General features: G+C 41.6%; 1 protein-coding gene across 4 annotated transcripts in view; it reads right to left on the bottom strand.

Annotated features, from left to right (window-relative positions):
- The window catches only part of MCTP2 (multiple C2 and transmembrane domain containing 2), a 229,837-nt gene that overhangs the window by 118,116 nt on the left and 88,620 nt on the right, over positions 1–23,101 (bottom strand). For 3 of the 4 annotated variants that reach the window (XM_029066580.2, XM_029066584.2, XM_029066581.1), the window contains 2 exons: positions 5,408–5,572; positions 1,041–1,171 (listed from right to left, as the gene is read on the bottom strand). In XM_029066580.2, the coding sequence (XP_028922413.1) occupies positions 1,041–1,171; positions 5,408–5,572 (296 nt within the window). Of the gene's footprint in view, positions 1–1,040; positions 1,172–5,407; positions 5,573–23,101 lie in introns of those variants that run through there. The other variant, XM_029066585.1, reaches the window with a different exon arrangement.

The raw sequence follows: 23,101 nt of genomic DNA, 5'->3' as shown, positions 1-23,101 counted from the left end.
TTAAGAGGTATTAAGATCAGCATGGAGAGAGCACAGACCTGGAAGTCAGAAGGACCTGGGTTCTAATTCTGACTCTGCCACTTGTCTGCTCTATGACCTTGGGCAAGTCACTTAACTTCTCTGGGCTTCAGTTACTTCATCTGTAAAACGGGGATTCAGGCTGTGAGCCCCATATGGGATAGGGACTGTGTCCAACCTGATTAGCCTCTATCTGCCCTAGCACTTAGTACAGTGCCTGGCATATAATAAGCATTTAACCAATACCATGAAAAAAGAAGGATTGGAGAAAAAATGGAAGGATGCGAATTAGAGTTTTCTAGGTAACATTAAGGTTTTGAACAAAATTAAATGCTGCCTCTGAAAAATCCCCAATCACTTCAGAGACTGGGATATATTCCAGTGCAGGTAAGGCATTTCATTGGGTTGATACATATTTCTCCTCAAATGTCTACTGGACAATAATCTGAAGACAATATTGTAGGGCAAATAGTACCTAAATTAATAAAACTGAGTACCAGAGTGAAGATTTTCCATCCAAACAATTTTAGTATGGAACATCATTCTTGTTTTAGAAAGCAAACATCTCTCTCTGTTTTAAATAGTAATAATGTTAGATTTTTTTTTTTTTTAGAAAGGCTCCTTTATTTACCCATTCTAGGACACACTGGAAAGCTACCATTCAGAAAATCCCTCCAATTAAGAGAAACATGCATTAAAATATTTGATTGGTAAAGCTATATCAATGAAGCAATGATAATTACTGAGTGTTTACTGTGTGCGGAACAGCATACTAAGCACTTGGGATACTGCATTACAATGGAATTGGTAGACTTGTTCCCTGTCCACAAGGAGTTTAAAGTCCAGATTGTTTTCTTATTGGAAGCAAATTTAAAGCATACAACCAAGCTCAGGTATTACTATTTGTGTGGCTGGGACCGCACACCTTATATCACACACAGTTTTGTAGAACAGTGAACCACAAGCAAGCACACATTTTTTGCACATCACTTTAGCTATTACTTATAAAATTGAAGACTTACGTCCCCAAGCGTTCCTCATGTTTTTTGTTATCCTTCCCCCAGACCTCAATGTCCAATATGCCCATCCTGTCAGAGAAGTAGTGAAAATCAAACTGTTCCCTCCACTGAGGATTTGCACTCTTACACAGTGTCTAGAAAACATGCAGTTATAATATTTATTTTCTTAAAACATCATTTGTGTATACAGTACTTATTATACTTATTAGTATTATTATCAACGTAATCTATGAAAATGCAGGGGGAACATGAAATTTAACTATATGGGAGGAAATTCTGCACACACACACACACACAATTATGGATTTTGATGCTTTCCACAATTCTGGGTGCATTGAGCTCCCACCCAGGAGGATAAAGAGAGAGCTATTTCCTTCTTAGCCTTGCATCCCTATGAAATACATATTACCACTGTTTAAAAAACACACAGTCAACAACAGTGCACAGGATTTCATATACAACTGTTAAGGTACAAATGATAACTCTTCCACAGAAAGCATTGTGTCTGCAAAATGTATTCATTGCTAAGACAGTACTGTGTGCATTGACATATTCTACCAGCAATTGTTTTACTACAGAACAGTTAACGAAAATGCAAATTGAAGAGTTTTCTAATAAAGCGTTGGCACTATAGAGCATCTGTCAGGGATATTAAAATATTAACTGTCAAAAGACACCCAAGATGGGCATAATTTCCAATCTTTTTTTTTTCCCCAAGTGCTGGAGAACAACCAGAGGTTACTGAATGGTTAAAGGACTGGAGAGGGATCACACTCAGGAGAACACTAAGCAGTACTGAAGATGAGATGCGGGGCATCCAACTGGCAGCCCAAATGCTGCAACCCACAGAATGAGCTTCTCCATTTTGAGGGGGAAAAAAAATTAAAAGAAGGGGAAAAAATATAAAAACTTGATGTAGATTATGTTTATGTGCAACCCCAGGTTTTAATTAAAATTAGACACATTTCAATTCCTCGAACATTTTAATCAGGTAACAATAATAATGGCAATAATAATAACAATAATTTTGGTATTTGTTAAGCATTTACTCTGTACCAGGCACTGTACTAAGCACTGCAGTAGATACAAGCTAATAGCTTTGAACATGGTCCCTGTTCCACATGGGGCTCACAGTCTTCATCTTCATTTTACAGATGAGATAGCTTAAGGCGCAGATATGTTTAGTGATTTGCCCAAGGTCACATGGCAGACAAGTGGCGGAGCCAGGATAAAAACCCAGGTCCTCTGACTCCCAGGCCCATACTCGATTCACTAGGCTATGCTGCCCCCCAACCTATCTCTCTCTATATATATACCTATGTCTCTAATATATATATACTTATTTTATAACATCACAAAAAGAGAGAAGCAGCGTGGCTTATTAGAAAGAGGACAGGCTTGGGAGTCAGAGATCGTGGATTCTAATCCCGGATCTGCCACTTGTCAGCTGTGTGACTTTGGGGAAGTCACTTAATTTCTCTGTGCCTCAGTTACCTCATCTGAATAATGGGGATGAAGACTGTGAGCCCCACATGGGACAACCTGAATATCTTGTATCTACCCCAGTGTTTAAAAACAGTGCTTGGCATATAGCAAATGCTTAACTTACTACTTGAGAAGCAGCGTGGCTTAGTGGGAGAAGCAGCGTGGCTCAGTGGAAAGAATGCGGACTTGGGAGTCAGAAGTCATGGGTTCTAATCCCAGCTCTGTCACTTGTCAGCTGGGTGACTTTGGGCAAGTCACTTAACTTCTCTGTGCCTCAGTTACCTCATCTGTCAAATGGGGATGAAGACTGTGAGCCCCACATGGGACAACATGATAACCTTATATCTATCCCAGTGCTTAGAACAGTGCCTGGAACAAAGTAAGCACTTAACAAATACCACCACTATTAACAAATACCATTATTATAACTATTAATAATAATAAAAACCCCATTGCACATATAAAGTGCTTAACAAATACCATCATTATTATTAATAATAATAAGGATAAAAATGCCATAAACAGAAACGTATCAATGGTAACATGAGCTGCTGGTTTATCCTGAGGTGGGCACCCTGTACTGGGAGATAGTGAGATTGATTCCCCATCCTAAGAGGAGAGGATGATATCACCCACGTGCAAAAGCTGGCAAGGAGAAAGCTACCTTCCTACTCCATTTGAAGAAAGTGTATGTCTGCTCACTTCACCCCAGCCAGAGGCCTGCACTAGCTCCACTTTCTCCATCTTTTCCCAGTGTATCTTTTCCAGGCAGGTGGAAAGGCCAGAAAAGGAACAGAGTAGACACAGATGCACTGCTGGTCAAACACTAAGAGTATGTCCCAGCCAGATCCCTTTTAACTGTTCTGTGCTTTGGTCAGGAGCATTATTATTGTTATTTCCACAGTACTTGCTAACCCATTTACCATTCAACAGGCACTATACCAAGCACTGGGGAAGATACAGGATAATCAGATCAGAAAGAGCCCCAATCCTACATGGGGCTTGTGGGAGGAGGGAGAACAGGCATTGGATTCCCATTTACAGATGAAGGAAGCTGAGGCATAGAGAAGTGACTTTCTTGAGGTCACACACAGCAGGCAAGGAGCAGAGTCAGAATTAGAACTCAGAACCCAGGCCCATACTGTTCCACTAGGCCACACTGCTTCCCATTATTTGGTGTCCTTGGGCTACGACTAGAAGATCTCTCTAACCACCCATTAAACTATAAGCTTCTTGAGGGGAGAGGACCACGTCTAAGGACTGTATTAAAATTTTCCCAAACTCTAAGTACAGCATTCCGCACAAACTAAACCATCAGTAATTATCTTTGATTGATTGTTTGATCCCTGAGTAATAGTCTGCATAGGCCAGCCTTAGGCAACCACTCACTCCTTCCTTGTGGGAAGAAAGATGCTCAATTTTTGGTGTCTAATGGAGAACCAGAACTATTCTAGTGTACAGGTGGCAGGAACCAAATATAGCTGCACCCAACATTGCTTACAAAAATCCAAATCATGGTAATCGCACACTTATTGCCACATTTTACCAAAATCTAAAATAGCTATGGGAGCTTAGTTGAGTAGGGCAGGCCAGGCTGACTTTTGCTTGTCTACAAAATAAAGAGCTTCTAAACAACAGTATCAGATCCAAAGTAAAGAAATCTTCTTGTTGTCACTTTCCTCTTGATCAAATCCTAATTGGCCTGTGAGGGACCCTCAAGCAGTAGACAGTGAGATGTTTCCTAGGCCTCATTCTGGGAACTGTTACTTATTTTTTAGTACGGTGCTGTCAATTGATAAACTTTCTATTACTTATTTCCTTCAATCTGTAGCTCAGAAATTGGCCTGGCTTTGCTCACTGGAATGTGGTACAAATTAATTACCGTAATTATGAGGCTGGGGTTTCCCTAAATAAATTATAAACAGGGATTGTGGCAGACATCAAAAAGGCAATGGATATGCAAAATGAAATGGAAATCAGGTTAGTCAAAATGCATTCCTTTTCAGCCATTCCAATCTCATTTATATATATGCAAAATAAAATTCCAGCCCCAATTCCTTGCCTTCTCCTGTCACTTGTTCTAGCTCAACTACACAGAAGAAGTAATGATAATGTTGGTATTTGTTAATCGCTTACTACGTGCAGAGCACTGTTCTAAGCGCTGGGGTAGATACACGGGAATGAGGTTGTCCCACGTGAGGCTCACAGTCTTCATCCCCATTTTACAGATGAGGGAACTGAGGCACAGAGAAGTGAAGTGACTTGCCCACAGTCACACAGCTGACAAGGGGCAGAGTCAGGATTTGAACCCATGACCTCTGACTCCCAAGCCCAGGCTCTTTCCACTGAGCCATGCTGCTTCTCAAGTACAAGTAGGCCTGTGTAAACAAGAGCTGTTTTTCTTGTCTATGCCCAGATGATGTAATCAATCATTTTTATTGGGGTCTTACTGTGTGCAGAGCATTTTACTAAGCTCTTGAGAGCATACAGTATAAGACACTTTGACAGATTCCCCTGCCCACAGTGAGTTTACAGTCTAGAGGGATGAACTGGTAAAAAACGGAGAACTGAATTACATGAATCAATCATATTTATTGAGTGTTTACTGTGTGCAGAGCGCTGTACTGAGCACTAGGGAGACTACCCTATAACAGAGTTGGTAAACACATTCCTTGCCCACAATGAGACAGAGGTAACAAATTACTAGCAGCAAGAAGTGGGCAGAGTTTAGGACAGATGAAGAACAAGAGTTCATTTAACTGTGTGATATTCATCAATACATTTTCAATAAAGTATGAATTTTAGATTATTTTTCAAACATACAGTGTTATATTCTAGCACAGCATTTTAACATCCTTAAAGCTTCCAGAATTGTCCAAACTCACCTTGCTCTTATATTTCTGATCACCTAATTTTAACAAGGCAAATATCTCTGTTATGGTTCCTCCAGGAAGATTCTTCCCTTCTAACAAAGTGATACTGATGATCCCATTCCAGAGTTGATACTTCCTTAAGGATTCTGAAAGTCGCAGGCTTCGAATCAAAGAGGACTAAGAAGAAAATGAAATGGACAAATGTGTTTTAGCTGTCTTCAGAGTACATGCATTTGAGTTTGTGGCATGCCATTAACATTACTGCTTATCAAAAAGTGATTATTTGACTATTTGTTTTAGGATCAGTTAACAACAACAATGCAATGAAATATACATATATATTTTTCTGTGTATCATTAATGTCAGTGATATATTAAACACTGGTCTATCTTCTAGCAAATACTAATCTATGTCTTAACAGGAAATTTGGTATTTCTAACCCCTAGTTTTGTACGTTTATATTATTTTAGGGAGCAGAAGAAGAAAGGGAAAAGTGTTTGCAATGTAATGGGGAGCAATAATGATTTGCCTCAAACATAGACTATTTTTTTCCATATTTAATTTTAAATTCATATTTCATTGCATATCAAGATTCCCTTTGCCACTACTGAAAAGTTAGTCTCCTAAGAGTGCAATCTCAAAGGCAGGTATAGCCAGCAAACAAAACAAGTCAGGAAAGTTATTATTCTTCTTGGAAAAGACCACAGCTTATTATATACTGATATATATATATATATATATATATACATTTAACGATGATGATTCATAAGAAGAGCCAATACTTGTTATGGAAATATAGTGAAAGAGTGATCGAAGAGCCTAAGAAAACATTACTTTAGCACCAGAAAAGACAGACACATAAATGTTCCCTTCAGAGTTCAGACTTCTAAAAATGAGAAGCTGCTGTGAGAGGCAGCATGGCCTAGGGGAAAGACACTGGGTTTAGGAGTGAAAGAAACTGGGTTTAGGAATCAGAGACCTGGTTTCTAATCCCGGATCCACTACTTGTCTGCTGTGTGACCTTAGGCAAGTCACTTCACTTCTCTGGGCCTCAGTTATTTTATCTGTAAAATGGGGATTAAGACTGAGAACTCCATGTGTGACAGGGACTGTGTCCAACATGATTAGCTTGTATCTAGTCCAGTGCTTAATGCAATGCCTGGCATAGAGAAGCAACGTGGCTCACTGGAAAGAGCACGGGCTTTGGAGTCAGAGGTCATGGGTTCGAACCCCAGCTCTGCCACTTGCCAGCTGTGTGACTTTGGGCAAGTCACTTAACTTCTCGGTGCCTCAGTTCCCTCATCTGTAAAATGGGGATTAAGACTGTGAGCCCCACGTGGGACAACCTGATTCCCCTGTGTCTACCCCAGCGCTTAGAACAGTGCTCGGCACATAGTAAGTGCTTAACAAATACCAACATTATTATTATTATTATTACATAGTAAGTGCTTAACAAATACCCTTTAAAGAAATAAGTACATACATGATATTGACACCCCATTTGTCCAATTAATCATGATTAATGGCCATTTGATGAATATTTGTGTTTAAATGATTCCAGAATACTGGGATGGAAGTGAACAAATTGCTTTAAGAATTCACTGTTTAAATTTTAATAATAGGTAATGACTAGTGTTTTGCCTTCAACTGCTTCTTTTTCTTCATGGTATTTGCTAAACATTAACTATGTGCTAGGCACTGTACTAAGTAGTGGGGTAGATACAAGATAATCAGGTTGGAAACATTCCCTGTCCCACATAAGGCTTACAATCTTAATCTCCATTTTATAGATGAGGTAACTGAGGCCCAGAGAAATTAAGTGACTTGCCCAAGGTCACACAGTAGACAAGTGATAGAGCCTGGATTAGAACCCAGGTTCTCTGATTCCTAGGATTGGGTCATTTCCTAGACCATACTGCTTCTCATAGCAGCTTCTCCTCACAGTAGCTGCTTTTCAAAAGTCAACTCTGCAGGGAGCATTTTTGTATCTATCTTTTCTGGTGCTAACATAATGTTTTGTTAGGCTCTTTGATCACTTTTGTATCTACCCCAGTGCTTGGTACAATGTGGAAAAAAAAAGGATAAAACACTTTTATCATCATCTATTAAATTTAAATAGTGAATTCTTAAAGCAGTTTGTTCACTTCCATTCCATCAGTCTGGAATCATTTAGAAATAAAGATTCACTCTAATAGCTATTAGTCATGAGTTACTGCAAGGAATGGAGTATCAGGGTCATCTAAAATTGTGGGGTGTTTTAATCATACTTGTTAAGAATTTACGATGTGTCAGGCATTGTACTAACTACTGGGGTACAAGGTAATTAGGTTGAACACAGCCCATATCCCACATGGGGCTCAGAGTCTAATTCCCATTGGCAGATGAGGCACAGAGAAGTGAAGTGACTTGCTCAAGGTCACACAGTAGAGAAGTGTTGGATCTGGGATTAGAACCCAGGTCTTCTGACTCCCAGGCCCATCCTCTATCCCCTAGGCCACGCTACTTCTCTTCACTAATAGAAGCCAGTTCACAGTGTACTTGTTCAGATAAAGTAACTGCCACACATGGGGTAGTTGAAGCTTAGTTCCATGACATTAAAAAAAATTGAAATCACACACTTGCAAAGGATCTCTCCAACTACCTGAACCTTCCTTTTCTTTTCACATTTGAAGTTGTAAGGTGGGGGCGGAAAAAAAAATAGCATCAACTGCAGAAGAAAAAACAATCCTGCATTGCTCTCATTCTCCAGGGAAGTTCCTGGATTTACACCATTCAGCATCAAAGGTTTACCAAACAAAAGCACAGATAACTTTCAAGGGCTTTTTACTAACTCATTAAATATATGAAGACCCTTGAATCCCACCATCCACATTAATATACTTCTAATTAAACACCTTATTTAGCTTATCAGACACACAGGCAGAAAATTCCTACTTTTAAAGAGAAAATGAGATTTTGATTCATAAATCCAGCTGCAACTTTTTTTTTTAAATTGCAGTTGCCGTCCAGAAAGCTAAAACATGACTGTTCCCATGGACATACTTCAAAGTCCCGGCAGATATATTCCTCCCTAAACACTGCAACTATTTCAAAATCCTTTTTATAAAAAAGGGAGTAATGTCCACAGGGGATCAAAGGGCATCCTACAGTCTGGCAATTGCCTAAGAAAAATGGCAGTACTTCCATGAAATATGCCCTAAAATAATTTTGTGGCTTGGTATGTCCTAATTTCGAATTGGATGTTTATCTTGGAAAGGCTTCTATCTAACTTGTCCATAAAACAGCTCCACTTAGCTCTCTGAGTTCTGTGAAAATGGAATCCAAAGCTGGCTATTAAAGGGGCCTAGAGATTGCTTCCATATGGCAAAACAGCATGGGAGTGGGGACTGAGGCCTACAGCAGACGCAGCTTGGCTTGAGCTCCCGATCTATCCATGGACACTCGTTGCATTACACTGTAACATCTGGATTATTGCTTGTAATGTCCCTGGGAAATATCCACTTCCCATCAAAGCCTTTATCTATCTCGGTCGTTCTTTGAACATTTTAGGATTTAACGCAGTCATGTTTGATGTGATGAACTTGCTGCTTTAAGTCCCAGATTTTTTATTTTTTTTATTTATTTTAAATCAGGGTGGGAGAGGAGGCATTTATTTGAGCAGTTCTCAGAGAGGGGAAAAAAACTTCCATTTTTTCCACTTAGATATGTTAAAAATGCATGTTAAAAGCTTCAATTTGTTCTCTTCTAAAGGGCATTTTTATTTTGCAAACTCTCATTTCAGTTCCTTAATGATCCTAATGTGTACGTTCCACAGCTTGCATCCAATTCCTAAGAGCAGAAAGAGTCTTTCTTTAGGGGCAAAGGACCTGGGGTCATGCTGTGAGCTGCCCAGCAGAGCAGTGCTACATCACCAACCCCAACCTCCTTCCTACCTCCGTAATAAATTATCCTATCCACACCAAACCACTAAACTGGAGAACTCAGATTCTTGAGCCTAGTCTGAGACCTTTGGGGATTTGATTTTCACCCTACCCTCAACCCCACAACCCTTATGTACAAACCTTGAGACTGTGAGCCCCGCATGGGACAGGGACTGTGTCCAGTTGGATTTGCTTGTATCTATCCCAGCAATTAGTATAGTGCCTCGCACATAGTAAGTACTTAACAAATACCACAGTTATTATTATATTTTAAAATTACATACTATAAAGTAGTTATTTATATTAGGTATGTCTCCTCCTCTAAACTGTAAGTCCATTGGGGCAGGAAACATGAATGCTAATTCTGCTGTCCTATACTATCCCAAATGCTTAGTACAGTGTTCTGCACAGAGTAAGCCCTCAATAACTATCACTGATTGGCTGATAGTCCCAGAACTAGCTGTCTTACCATTGGAAGATATAGGGTATGGATGCATATGAGCAAGAGAAACCCTCCAGACCTGAGGAAGAAATAGCTACTAAGCAATAGCATCAAATCTCTATCCTAAATCCCCAGCTCACTTGGTTAACTATGTACATATATATTTGCTGGTTATTTTCTCTATTTCAAATCAATCCGTTTTTCTATTTTCATCTCACATCACCCACAACTTGTGATTGCACTACTTACCTATACTGCGAAGTACAGGCTGCTATCCTTAGTACAGTGCCGGGAATATAGTAAGTGCTTAACAAACACCACAATTATTATTATTATTACTATTATTTAAAATCCAGAAATATGACAGGCTAACAAGAAAGGCCTGGCCCTGAGGGAGAGCATCTTCATTTCTAAATAGCCCTGGTATTGGTCCAGGGGGAAGAGCAGTGTGTCTAGTGGGTAAAGCACAGGCCTGGGAGTAGGAGGACTTTAGTTCTGCTCCTGGCTCTGTCACCTGTCTTCTGTGAGGCCTTGGGTAAGTCACTTAATTTATCTGTGCCCTGATTATCTCATCTGTAAAATGGAGATAAAGTCTGTGAGTCCCATGTCTGTGTCCAAACTGATTAGCTTTTACTTACCCCAGGGCTTAGTACAGTGCCTGACATATAGGAAGTGCTTAACAAATATAAAAAATTAAAAAAAGAGAAGCAGGCTCTAGAAATCTGGAGAGCGGGGCACTAATTCCCATTCCACCTTCTGGGGCTTCCAGGTCTTTCCAAAAGATTGATGGGCCCAACAGAAAATCTGAAAAATAACTGGCTAACATGGGGAGTGAAGACTACAGTTGTTTCCAAGGCAACCCCCCACAGGGCTAAGCCTTACGGCACTGCGTTGACACTATGCTGCTGTCTCTTTGGCCATACATGGATTCTGCCTATAAAAATAACTTTTGTCATACACCCCCATCCGCCTACTCACTGCACTCTGCTGCCCAGCGTGAATGTGACTTAGAGGAAGAGAGAGGGTGGGTTATGCTCATACAGTCCATCATTCTCAATGTGTGGACCCCATTATCATCAACATCACTTTCCCAAATACTTGGGTGACTTGTTTAAACACATCGAGTTTCTGGTGATCACCGGAGGATCAAAGACAAGACATGGACCACTTTAAGAACAAAGGAAAAAACTTTGCACTGTAGAATCTGATCAAGTCTAGCCATAAAATCAAACTCTGGACAAAATAAACTGGGGTTGAGCAGAGGACATTCTAAATCCATTCCCTGACTTGCCACCATCTCTTGATTTGATCTAAGCCAAGCACTATGTATCTTGCTTTCTCAATTGTTATAAAAAAGATGAACATTCTTTTTTTGGAAAACACTTCTTGATTATCAAATAAGTGCAATTAGAGAGAAAAATGTAGAGTGCTATGTGGTAGACAAACCGTAAATCCTTGTGGGGATAAAAATTTAGGAAGAGAAGTCATGAGGGACCAATAAAAATGAGGAGAAACATATTAAGATCTAAATGGAAACATTTTACTTCATTATCATAAAATTATCAGAGGAAACCCGTTGGATCATGGTGTAGTCTTTTAAACGAAGTAATGCCACCGTTCAGGAGTTTTAAACTAGACTCTAGCTATAGCAACAGCCAATTTGGAAAATGCTATACTGGATTACTTACATACAGGCAGCTTTAATAACATCCTAATACAACTATAGAGATGTCATTTTCCCTCAGGGCCACTGTCAACACTAAGTAACCAGGAGAATGAGGAGAGTTAAAGCTGTCTAAGAGCAACATGGAGCCAATGAAGGAAAGTGTATTGTACTGAAGGACTGACTCCCTTTGATGGGCAATCATGTAAGGGGTTAAAGGAAGAGCATTCAGTTTATAAAATGTTTCCCTCAAATGTCTCTGCCTGACTTTTATCATGGGAAACCACTCTACCCTGTCAACAACTTTTACGGCATGAAGTGAGCCTACCCATACCTTCCCAGAGCAGACCCCAACAGAGATAACACTAAACAGCTTCTTTAAGTGCCTGAAAAGATTCTTTGAGGCATAAATCCTAATAGCATCCATATAAATGCGTGACATGGATTTTGTAAGAGTTTTTTTTAAAGATATAGATAAAAAAGGATTTTACGTATTTCCTAATAATGACACCTGCAACTAAGATTTCTAGATAAACAGTGTGTTCTCCATACTTACAAAAAGTTTTAAGGGAACGTTTGGCCTACCTATCACTCAAAGGTTTTTATCTTTAAACAATAGTACATTGACTAGCTATAGTCTACACTAGATCTACACTTTTCAAAAAAATTTTATAGCAGTTCTCAGAAGTTAATCAAAGAATGCTCAGTTGTAGACCAAGACTTGTTTGTGATTAAAACAAGTTTGTCCCTAGGTGATTATTCGGTTGTACTGTCAAGTTCTCTGTGAATTATGGTAAATCCTTGGTTTGCTGGAGGATAGTAATAGGATTAATATAGCAATGCCACCTTAATCATAGGAAACGTTCCATTTGTACAAGGAAAATGAGGAGCAAAGCAAAATTATTTATTCCTGTTGTAACCTGCTGCTTTTCCCACCTATTTAGAAAGGCTAATAGGTAACTATTACACAACTATTCCTTGGTCTGATGCCCATAAAACAGAGCCAAATGAAGAATTCAGTTACAACAAAGAAAGCCTCTGCTTGTCCTTTCACAGACTGATGTTTATGACCCTGTCGTCACACAACCAGGGATTTTCTTCCTATCAACCCTTCCTCTGCTTTCCACTTTGGCAGGGCTAGAAAGCATCCTGGCTTCCCCACTTGTCTGCTGTGTGACATTGGATAAGTCACTTCACCTCTCTGGGACTCAGTTTCCTCATCTGAAATATGGGTATTAGGACTGTGAGCCCCATGTGCAACAGGGACTGTGCCAATCTGATTATTTTGTACCTACCCAAGCACTTAGTTCAGTGCCTGACACATAGTAAGCACTTATATAACATAATTATTATTATTATCATTATCAAAAACATGGAGTCCTCTCAATGTTTACAATGCTGCGAAGGCTGTGGCCAATGGGAATACTGGGCTTTGAACTGCAAGGAATCTGAAACTCTGCTCCTCTATCTTCCATGCCCCATTGCTCTTTGTCCATTTAATGTTATCCTTATGTTGTTTGATTGTTTTCTTATTTCTTCATGTAACCATCACCAATCTCCTCTCCCCATCTTTGGGACCCAGGAACCATGTTTAATTCTCACCCTTGTATATTTGCTCAGGGCTTAACTAATTCTTGAAAGAATAAAAGAACAGGACCTACTCTTCATGGGTTGTTGAGAATGTGACTGGCTCCCTCAATGGCAGTATATTCATTAGGGGTGGGGAACTAAGGGATGTCTTCTTGAGACAATATACTACTTATTTCATTTGTATTGCCAAAGAAGGAGGAAGCCTGCCTCAGATTATGGGGGTCAGTGGGTTCTGGCTACACAAGGGGAATCTTCTTCCATGCATGTGAATGAGTGGGTTGCTAGACTTCAAATTTAGTATCCACACACATGAAATAATAATAGTAGAAACAGCACTTCTGGACTACCCCTTGCGTGCAGTGTACTGTACTAAGTGCTTGGGAAGTACTGAACGAAGAAGTCCCCTGCCTGAGAAGCAGCATGGCACAGTGGAAAGAGCACGGGCTTTGGAGTCAGGGCTCATGAGTTCGAATCCCAGCTCTGCCACTTGTCAGCTGTGTGACTGTGGGCAAGTCACAACTTCTCTGTGCCTCAGTTCCCTCATCTGTAAAATGGGGATTAAGACTGTGAGCCCCACGTGGGACAATCTGATTCCCCTGTGTTTACCCCAGCGCTTAGAACAGTGCTCTGCACATAGTAAGCGCTTAACAAATACCAACATTATTATTATTATTATATGGAGTATACAATTGAATAGGGGAAACAAACATAAAAATATTTACAAATAGAGTAATCGGAATAAATAATTGAATGGATAATGAAATAACATATGTGTCTAAGTGCTGTGGATGTGTATACATAAGTACTAGGGATGGTTGTTTGGTTTCAACAACTTGTGGTGTTGGGTATTGACTGGGGAAGGCTTCTCAGCAAAGGTGGGAATTCAGAAGGGCTTGGAATGTTGAAGGACTATGGTTTTGTCAGATTTGGGAAAGGAAGGTGGTCCAAGCTGGGGAACAATATCAGTGAGGGGATGAAGTGGGAGAGTCAACAAGAGCAGGGTTTAGATTAGTGTGGAGAGAATTAAAATTGCAAGGTAGTGAGTAGCAGGTGACGAGAACAGATATGTAAGGCGGGGTAAGCTGGTAAGAGACCTAAACAACAATCGTGAACAATTTTTGCAAAATGTAGAAAGATGGAAAGGAAGCCAATGGAAGATTTTGAGGAATGGCAAGATGTTTACCAAAATGTGCTTCAAGAAAATGATTTGCACAAGACTGTAAGCTCACTGTGGGAAAGGAATGTGACTGTTTATTGTTATATGGTACTCTCCCAAGTACTTAGTACAGTTCTCTGCATAAAATAATGCTCAATAAATACAACTAAATGAAGCTATATGTGGTAAAGATTGGACAGGGAAGAGGGTGGTGGCAGGGAGGTCATGAGGAAGCAGATACAGAAACTGAGCATTAACATGACCAGAGCTTGTTACAGGGCATTAGCCTTTAGGATGGAGAGGAAGGGGTTGATCCAGGAGGCAGTTTGTGAAAGTGACGCTAAGAATGTCGAATGGTTCTGGAAGTGGGGGCCAGGTTCCCTTCTGGCTTGAGCAGATCCAGGTATAAGGCTCCTATGCTCACCCTGGGAGGCCCAGAGATACACCGGAGCCACCAATTTTGAATCCATTCCAGAGAAATTGACCCTTCTTAGAACTCAAAATAAAGTGCTTAATGGAAAAACAAGTTTCAAGGCTGAACTAGGGCTCTAGAAGGCACTGGCAAGGATGGGCCCCCAAAAGGTTGCTGAAAGCTTCTCTGAGGGAGAGATTGTCCCACTGCATCAAATTCCTTTCTCCTCCCTGCTTAATCTCCAACACATTCCAGCTCTTCCCATCTGTAAAACACTTCTGACATCCTATTTCCTCAGGGAGGTCAGGTCTGAGTGATCACTAAACTCTCCACCTTGTACCTTCCCAACTGCACACTGCAGCCTTCCCCAGTCAATCAATAACATTCATTGAGGGCTTACTACATGGAGAGCACTGTCCTAAATTATTGGGGGAGTAAGCAGTTAAAATGCCAAAACACCCCTAGCCTTTAGGAGCACATCTTACACAGAGCAATATATCTCACAGAGAAGCAGCATGGCTTAGTGGAAAGAGCATGGGCTTGGGAGTCAGAGGATGTGGGTTCTAATTCAGGTTCTGCCACATGTTGGTAGTTTTTTTGTTAAGCACTTACTATGTGCTGAGCACTGTTCTAAGCGCTGGGGGAGACACAGGGGAATCAGGTTGTCCCACGTGGGGCTCACAGTCTTCATTCCCATTTTACAGATGAGGTCACTGAGGCACCGAGAAGTGAAGTGACTTGCCCACAGTCACACAGCTGGCAAGTGGCCGAGCCGGGGTTCAAACCCATGACCTCTGACGCCAAAGCCCGGGCTCTTTCCACTGAGCCATGCTGCTTCTCTACAGACACACATGTCTGCTGTGTGACCTTGGGGAAGCCACTTAACTTCTCTGTGACTCAGTTACCTCATCTGTAAAAGGGACATTAAGACTGTGAGCCCTGCAGGGGACAAACTGGTTACCTTGATCTACCCCAGTGCTTAGAATAGTGATTGGCACATAGTAAGTGATCAACAAACACCAACATTATTATTATTATTAATAATATTACATGTGTTAATTACCACCCTCAATAATCTAATAATTGTAAATAATCTAAAGTCTGTCTCTCTCACTAGACTGTAAACTACTTGAGAGAAAGGCTTATGTCTTCTAACTTGTGCCCTCACAAGGGACTGCCCCATGTGATGTGTATCTGGTCTACCTTATGCTGGATTCATGTTTCAGGGATACAGTCAGGGAACTGGGATAATTCTTGAGAACAATCCAGCCCCACTTTTACCTGGGTTGAGTGGGATTTTCCAGAGTATGTCATTAGCACAGGGTAGGCCTCAAAATGTTGCCCGAAGTCTCTCCCACCACAACACAGACCACACACTTTGCTTCTCTAACACCAACCTACTCTCAGGACTAATATCTCATCTCTCTTACTACCAACATATTGCCCACAGCCTCCCTCTGGCCTGGAAGTCCTTCCCACTTAAGACTGTAAACTCCTGGTGGGCAGAGAACATGTCTACCAACTCTTTTGTTTTGTATTCACTCACTCATTCAATTGTATTTATTGAGCACTTACTATGTGACGAGCACTGTACTCAGAGCTTGGAATGTACAATTCAGCAAAAGATAGAGACAATCCCTGCCCACAACGGGCTCAAAGTCTAAACAGGGAACTCTCCCAAGCACTGAGTACAATGCTCTTCACACAGTAAGTTCTCAATAAATACCATTGATTTATTCATGTCTGACATACCATCACTCTCCCCATCTTCAAAGTCTTATTAAAATCACATCTCCTCCAATAGGCCTTCCCCAACTAAGCCCTCATTTTCTCTAGTCCCTTTCCTTTCTGCATCATTTATGCACTTGGATCTGTATCCTTTAAGCATACGGTATTCATCATGCCTTCAGTTCCACAGAACATATGCACATAACCACAATGAAAGTGCTCAATAAATTCCACTGATTGACTGATTTGTGGTCACCATGACGTTTGAGGACCCTGGGCCACATATGCATCCTTGTCTGTGTGTGATGGAGTCACTGCTCACAGACAGTATTGCACTCTGTTAGGTACAAGCAAACGTGTGTCTGTGTGGAACTTAGAATACATTTGAATGGGTCTCCACTTCTCCTTCCTGAGAAACAAGGTAAGGGTAGTACCTATGTCTTTCACATACCTACGACACCCGACCTATGCAGGACAGAAAGAGCAAGGCTTTCACACTTCTTAATTCTGTGATAAGCACACCAAATGAACCTGGTTCTTTCCACTGTACTTAAGAATAGAGGAAATGGAGACACAGGGAGTAAGACTCAGTAGGTGAAGAACAATGGCCCCAGCCCCCCATAGACAGGCCACAGTCAGAAATAGAAGCATTTTGATTGGCAAAAACTTTCAAGGTTATGCTCCTTAAGGGAGTCAGCCAGGCTTCAAATGCTGTTGCCCTCTGGGAAAGGGAAGTCACTGAGGGAATTGAACTAATGTGAGCCTACCAAGTTTGCCCAGAGCTCTGAGGTACCTAGGCTTGCCCTCTGAAATGATCACAAGATCCAAATAGTGGCACGGCCAAAGAGTGTTTCTAGAGAGACCCAAGTGCACTGAGGCAAGCAAACTGATAAACTGCAGGAACAGGCAGAGCCCGGGACCTTACTATGTGATGAGACAACTATGAGGACTTGAACCTTCCAGACAATTTGCCAATCAGTAAAGGCTGATGGAATAAATGACAATGGAGAAGCTGGTTCTTAGGTATGCAGTACTGTAGGTCAGTGGAAAACTTCCCCCAAGCCATACAAGTTTATTTCCTTGATATTCAACACTTAAGAAAGGCCGCTGCTTGAATACAGGCATCTAATAGCACAGAGCAAGGTGAGTCACCTCTGAGAGACAGAACAAGATACAAAGAACTCAAAGTAATTTATAAACTTCTTTTTTATACCAGATACCATGCAATAAATTAGCAAAGTAGGAGAGGAGGGAGAGGGGCTATTTTTCATGTCTTACATCTTCAATCAAATAATAGTAAAGCATTAAATATAGAAGCTCAACTTGTCATTTTTTTCTGAACCTAGCTTCATTCTAGCTTAAATTTTTTAAAAAAAGGACAACTAGATAGTTAATTGACAATAAACTGGAGTTTGGATTTGGTATTATGATTTTTTTAAAAAACAAACACTGGACTGGACATTGAAATTACTCTTCAGAAGCAATCTAAGTATTTCATACTAAATCCAGAATGAAATGTCAGAAAAGGGAGAGAAACCACAGTAGTACTAAGGAAACTCTGATGTCTTCACACACAAATTCCTCAGGTTAGAACACCAATGCCTGCATCTTACACCCATTTTTGTTGCAATGATAGAAACATGGCCAAGTTATTACTAGAGTAAAATTGAGGTGAACAAGCCACACTGTAAACCAGCCTATTCTCTGGTAGTACAAGTACTTAGGTCCAGTTAAAAATGTTTTTAAACCTTTAGCTTAGCTACTCTCTTCACTTGGATTTATCTTCTATTTCCAGTTTCTCAGATGCATAAAAACAAGATGTGGGAATTAAAGTTGTTCACTAAATGTGCCAAAAAAACCCTCTACTAACAGTGTACTGGCATAGTATAAATATACATAGATTTGTGTAAGGGTAACTAACTTTGTGGATGCTAATCTGGGCAGCTCCTACTCAGCCCTCTCAACAAAGTCCATTCAAAAAAGCACGGTCAAAATCAGCATACATATGTGAAAGAGCAGGTCTGAGTGTAAATAAGGTTTATACCCGTTACAGTCCCCCGTGTTGTTAAAAAAATTCCCCATACTATCGTGATAAAAAATAATCCTCTTTAACAGTGAAACAGAAAATAATACTGCTCTCCAGGACCCTTGCTTCCTTCATATTTTTGGTATCTTTATCCAGTACGTCAACATTTCTTCTCCCCCACTGCACTTCTTCGGACATGCTTTCATAACCTCTCATGTCCTCCCTGAGCTCCAATATTCCCCAAGCTCACAATTTTTCTCTCTCGCCTGTATGTTCTTCCACAAACTGCCAGTGCTGTTCCACAGACCAGAGTTCCCTAACTAAAGATGGTTATTGATGTACAGTACTAGTGTTTTAGTGCAGTAGCAGAATCAATAAACTAAAAAATACTGCTTTGTCAGGTTTTTCCAAAGCTTTCTGGGAAATTCTTTACTGCTCTGGATAGCTGTAGGAGGTCTCCTTAAGAGAATATGTCAGTGCAACAACTGGGCCTTTGACAATGAGAGCTGATGCTCTTCTACCCTCTAGTGACTGTAATGGAATAAAGCAAAATTCTTATTTAGGGAATGGAGAGAAAACGGATGCTGCTGCTTCCCCTAACCAACGTCGTTACTCGGCATCTCTTAATTATATTTAAAAGGATTCTCAGATGTTAGCCAGAGACTTGGGAACTAAGTGACCTGCCAACATGAAATAAAGCCTTATCTCAGTTATTTTTAAAGTGTTCAAAATGCAGAGATTATTTATAACACAAAGATAATAACAGACAGAACTTTGGCTCTTTGGGTCCCAAAAGAGCAAAGCTTAAAAGACATATCTTTTCTGAGGCATCTATATCTAATAGTCTCAAAACATTTCTCCTGCCACCTATTCTTAAATACATATCCATATGCATATACTCACATGAATAGAAGCACATGTACAGATGGAGATATAGACTGCTGCAGACAAACGAACTTCAAGTTATAGATATAAAGGTATAGCCACCAAAGTTAAACACAAAAAGAAAAATCACAAAATGAAAAAACTGAGTCTGTTTCTTTCTGCCTTCAGGACATTACTGTCTGGACACCATGCGACCACCTCAAACTCAACTTGTCCCAATCTGAACTCCCCATCTTCCTTACAAAACTCTTTCCTCCCCATGACTTTCCTATAAACTGTTGGCACCACCATCCTCCCGTCTTGCAACGTTGGCATTACCCTTTATTTATTCTCTTTCAACCCATATATTCGGTCAATACCTAAATCTTACTGATTCTATCTTCACAACAACTCTGAAACGTGCTCCTCGCTCCTCAGTGAAACTGCTCTACACTGGCTCAAACATCTGCCATATCCTCTTTTGACTACAGCATCGGTTTCCTCATTGATCCCACTGCCTCCGGCCTTTCTCTTCTCCAGTCCATACTTTGTGCCACTGCTTGATCATTTTTTTCTAAACAAATGCACATCCCCTAACTCCTGCAATGTTGCCCACTCACCTCTGAATCAAGCAGAAACTCTTCACCATTACATTCAAGGCACTCAATCATCTCTCCCTACTATAACCCCGCCCACACAGTGGGCTCCTCTAATGCCATCCTACTCATTGTGCCTTGCTCTTGTTGCATCTGCCACTGACCCTTTGCCAAGAAGCTCCCTCCTTCCCAGAACTCCCTCCCCTTTCATTTGGTATTAGTATTGTTAAGCGCTTACTCTGTGCCAGACATTGTACTAAGCACCGGGGTAGACAGAGGCAAATCAAGTTGGACATACTCCATGTCCCACATAGGGTTCACATTTTATAGATAAGGTAAGTGAGGCATTGAAAAGTTGTGACTTGCCCAAGATCACACAGTACAAAAGTAGCAGAGACATGATTAGAACCCAGATCCTCCATATCTGACATACCAGCACTCTCTCCATCTTTAAAGCCCTACTAAATTCATATCTTTTCCAGGAAGCCTTCCATGACTAAGCTAGCGTGGCTCAGTGGAATGGGCACGGGCTTGGGAGTCAGAGGCCATGGGTTCTAATCCAGGCTCCGCGACTTGTCAGCTGTGTGATTTTGGGCAAGTCACTTAACTTCTCTGTGCCTGGGTTACCTCATCTGTAAAATGGGGATTAAGAATGTGAGCCTCACATGGGACATCTTGATTACCTTGTATCCTCCCCAGCACTTAGAACAGTGCTTGGCACATAGTAAGCACTTAACAAATGCCATCATCATTATAGCTCTTTCTCTTTTTTCTCTCTGATCTCCCTTCCTCCTCTCTCGCCCCGCTCCAGTCTATTCTTCACTCCGTTGCCCGGCTCATCTTCCTGCAGAAATGCTCTGGGCATGTCACTCCCCTTCTTAAAAACCTCCAGTGGTTGCCTATCAACCTCCACACAAAACAAAAACTTCTCACTCTAGGCTTCAAGGCTCTCCATCACCTTGCCCTTTCCTACCTCTCCTCCCTTCTCTCTTTCTACTGCCCACCCCACACGCTCTGCTCCTCTGCCGCCCACCTCCTCACCGTCCCTCGGTCTCGCCTATCCCGCCGTCGACCCCTGGGCCACGTCCTCCCGCGGTCCTGGAATGCCCTCCCTCCTCACCTCCGTCAATCTAATTCTCTTCCTCTCTTCAAATCTCTACTTAAAGCTCACCTCCTCCAAGAGGCCTTCCCAGACTGAGCTCCCCCCTTTTCCCTCTGCTCCCTCTACCCGCCCTTCACCTCTCTGCAGCTAAGCCCTCTTCTCCCCCCTTTCCCTCTGCTCCTCCCCCTCTCCCGTCCCATCCCCTCAGCACTGTACTTGTCCGCTCAACTGTATATAGCTTCATCACCCTATTTATTTTGTTTATTGAGATATACATCACCCTGATTCTATTTGCCATTGTTTTAATGAGATGTTCTTCCCCTTGACTCTATTTATTGCCATTGTTCTTGTCTGCCTGTCTCCCCAGATTAGACTGTAAGCCTGTCAAAGGGCAGGGACTGTCTCTATCTGTTGCCGATTTGTACATTCCAAGCGCTTAGTACAGTGCTCTGCACATAATAAGCACTCAATAAACACTATTGAATGAATGAATGAATAATAATAATAATAATAACTGTGGTATGTTTTAAGCAATTACTATGTTCTAAGCACTGTTCTAAGAGCTGGGGTAGATACAAGATAATCAGGTTGGACATAGTTCATGTCCCCATTTAGGGCTCACAGTCTTAATCCCTATTTAGCAGATGAGGAACCTGAGGCACAGAGAAGTTCAATGACTTGCCCAAGGTCACACAACAAACATGTGGTGGAGCCAGAATTAGAAAGCATGTCCTCTGACTCCCAGGCCTGTGATCTTTCCACTAGACAGCACTGCGTCTTAAGCTCTCACCCCCCCAACTCTATTGATGCCCCCCGGCTGCCTTATTTATGCACTAAGGAATTGTTTCCCTTGCACTCCTTGGACCTCCAGGGGCCCCACGCATAGAACCTCTGCAGCTCTGGGGTATCCCTGAGCTACCAAGGTGATTCTTTCATTCATTCAATCGTATTTATTGAACACTTACTCTGTGCAGAACACTTTACTAAGCACTTGAGAGAGTACAACGATAAATAATGACATTCCCTGCCCACAACAAGCTCATCTTTTCCTCCAGTTTCAAACCACAGTCTGGTTGAACTCCGTAGTGTGGGGGTTGAGTCCCGCTGCAGGACATCTCCGCCCCCACCCTATCCCAGTTGGGGATTGACCCTAGCAATCTTTAACTCTCTCCTTAGGCCTCCTGTTCCTCCCCCTCCCCCATCTCTCACCCCCAATGATCTGGCCACCTACTTCATCACAAAAATCAACACAATCAGGTCTGAGCTCCCCAAAGTCACCCCTCCACCTTCCCCCTCCCTCCCACCAACCCTCTCCCCTACTTTCCCATCCTTCCCTGCAGTATCCTCAGAGGCAATCTCCTCCCTCTTTGCAAGTGCCACTCCCTCCACCTGCGCCTCGGACCCCATTCCCGCTTACCTTATAAAAACCATTGCCCCTGCCCTCCTCCCTTCCTTAACTTCTATCTTTAACCACTCACTCTCCAATGGCTCCTTCCCCTCTGCCTTCAAACATGCCCATGTCTCCCCCATCCTAAAAAAACCCGTTCTCGACCCCACTTCCCCCTCCAGTTATCGCCCTATCTCCCTATTATCCTTCCTTTCCAAAATCCTAAAACAAGTCATCTACACTCGCTGCTTAGAATTCCTTAACTCCCATTCTGTTCTGGACCCCCTCCAATCTGGCTTCCGTCCCCTCCACTCTACCGAGACTGCTCTCTCTAAGATCACCCATGATCTCCTTGTATATATCTTCATCACCCTATTTATTTTGTTAATTTTGTTTAATGAAATGTACATCACCCTGATTCTATTTATTTGCCATTGTTTTTATGAGATGTTCTTCCCCTTGACTCTATTTATTGCCATTGTTCTTGTCTGCCTGTCTCCCCCAATTAGACTGTAAGCCCGTCAAAGGGCAGGGACTGTCTCTATCTGTTGCCGATTGGTACATTCCAAGCGCTTAGTACAGTGCTCTGCATATAGTAAGCACTCAATAAATACTATTGAATGAATGAATGAATGAACCCGTGTTTCCTTTTGGGGGAGCCCCTCTACCCATCCACCCTCAGGCCATGCTCCAAGATAACAGATGGGGCCATGAGATAGAGATCAATGGACCACTGGAAGAGGGACTAAGAATGATGAACAGGTAACACAGATTGAGGGATGTCAGTGTCCTGCTCAAGTGACAAAGAGAAGCCACAGAA

Source organism: Ornithorhynchus anatinus, chromosome 5 (assembly GCF_004115215.2).
Source record: "Ornithorhynchus anatinus isolate Pmale09 chromosome 5, mOrnAna1.pri.v4, whole genome shotgun sequence".
Taxonomy (NCBI): Eukaryota; Metazoa; Chordata; class Mammalia; order Monotremata; family Ornithorhynchidae; genus Ornithorhynchus; species Ornithorhynchus anatinus.
This window is presented reverse-complemented; position numbering and strand designations above follow the sequence as displayed.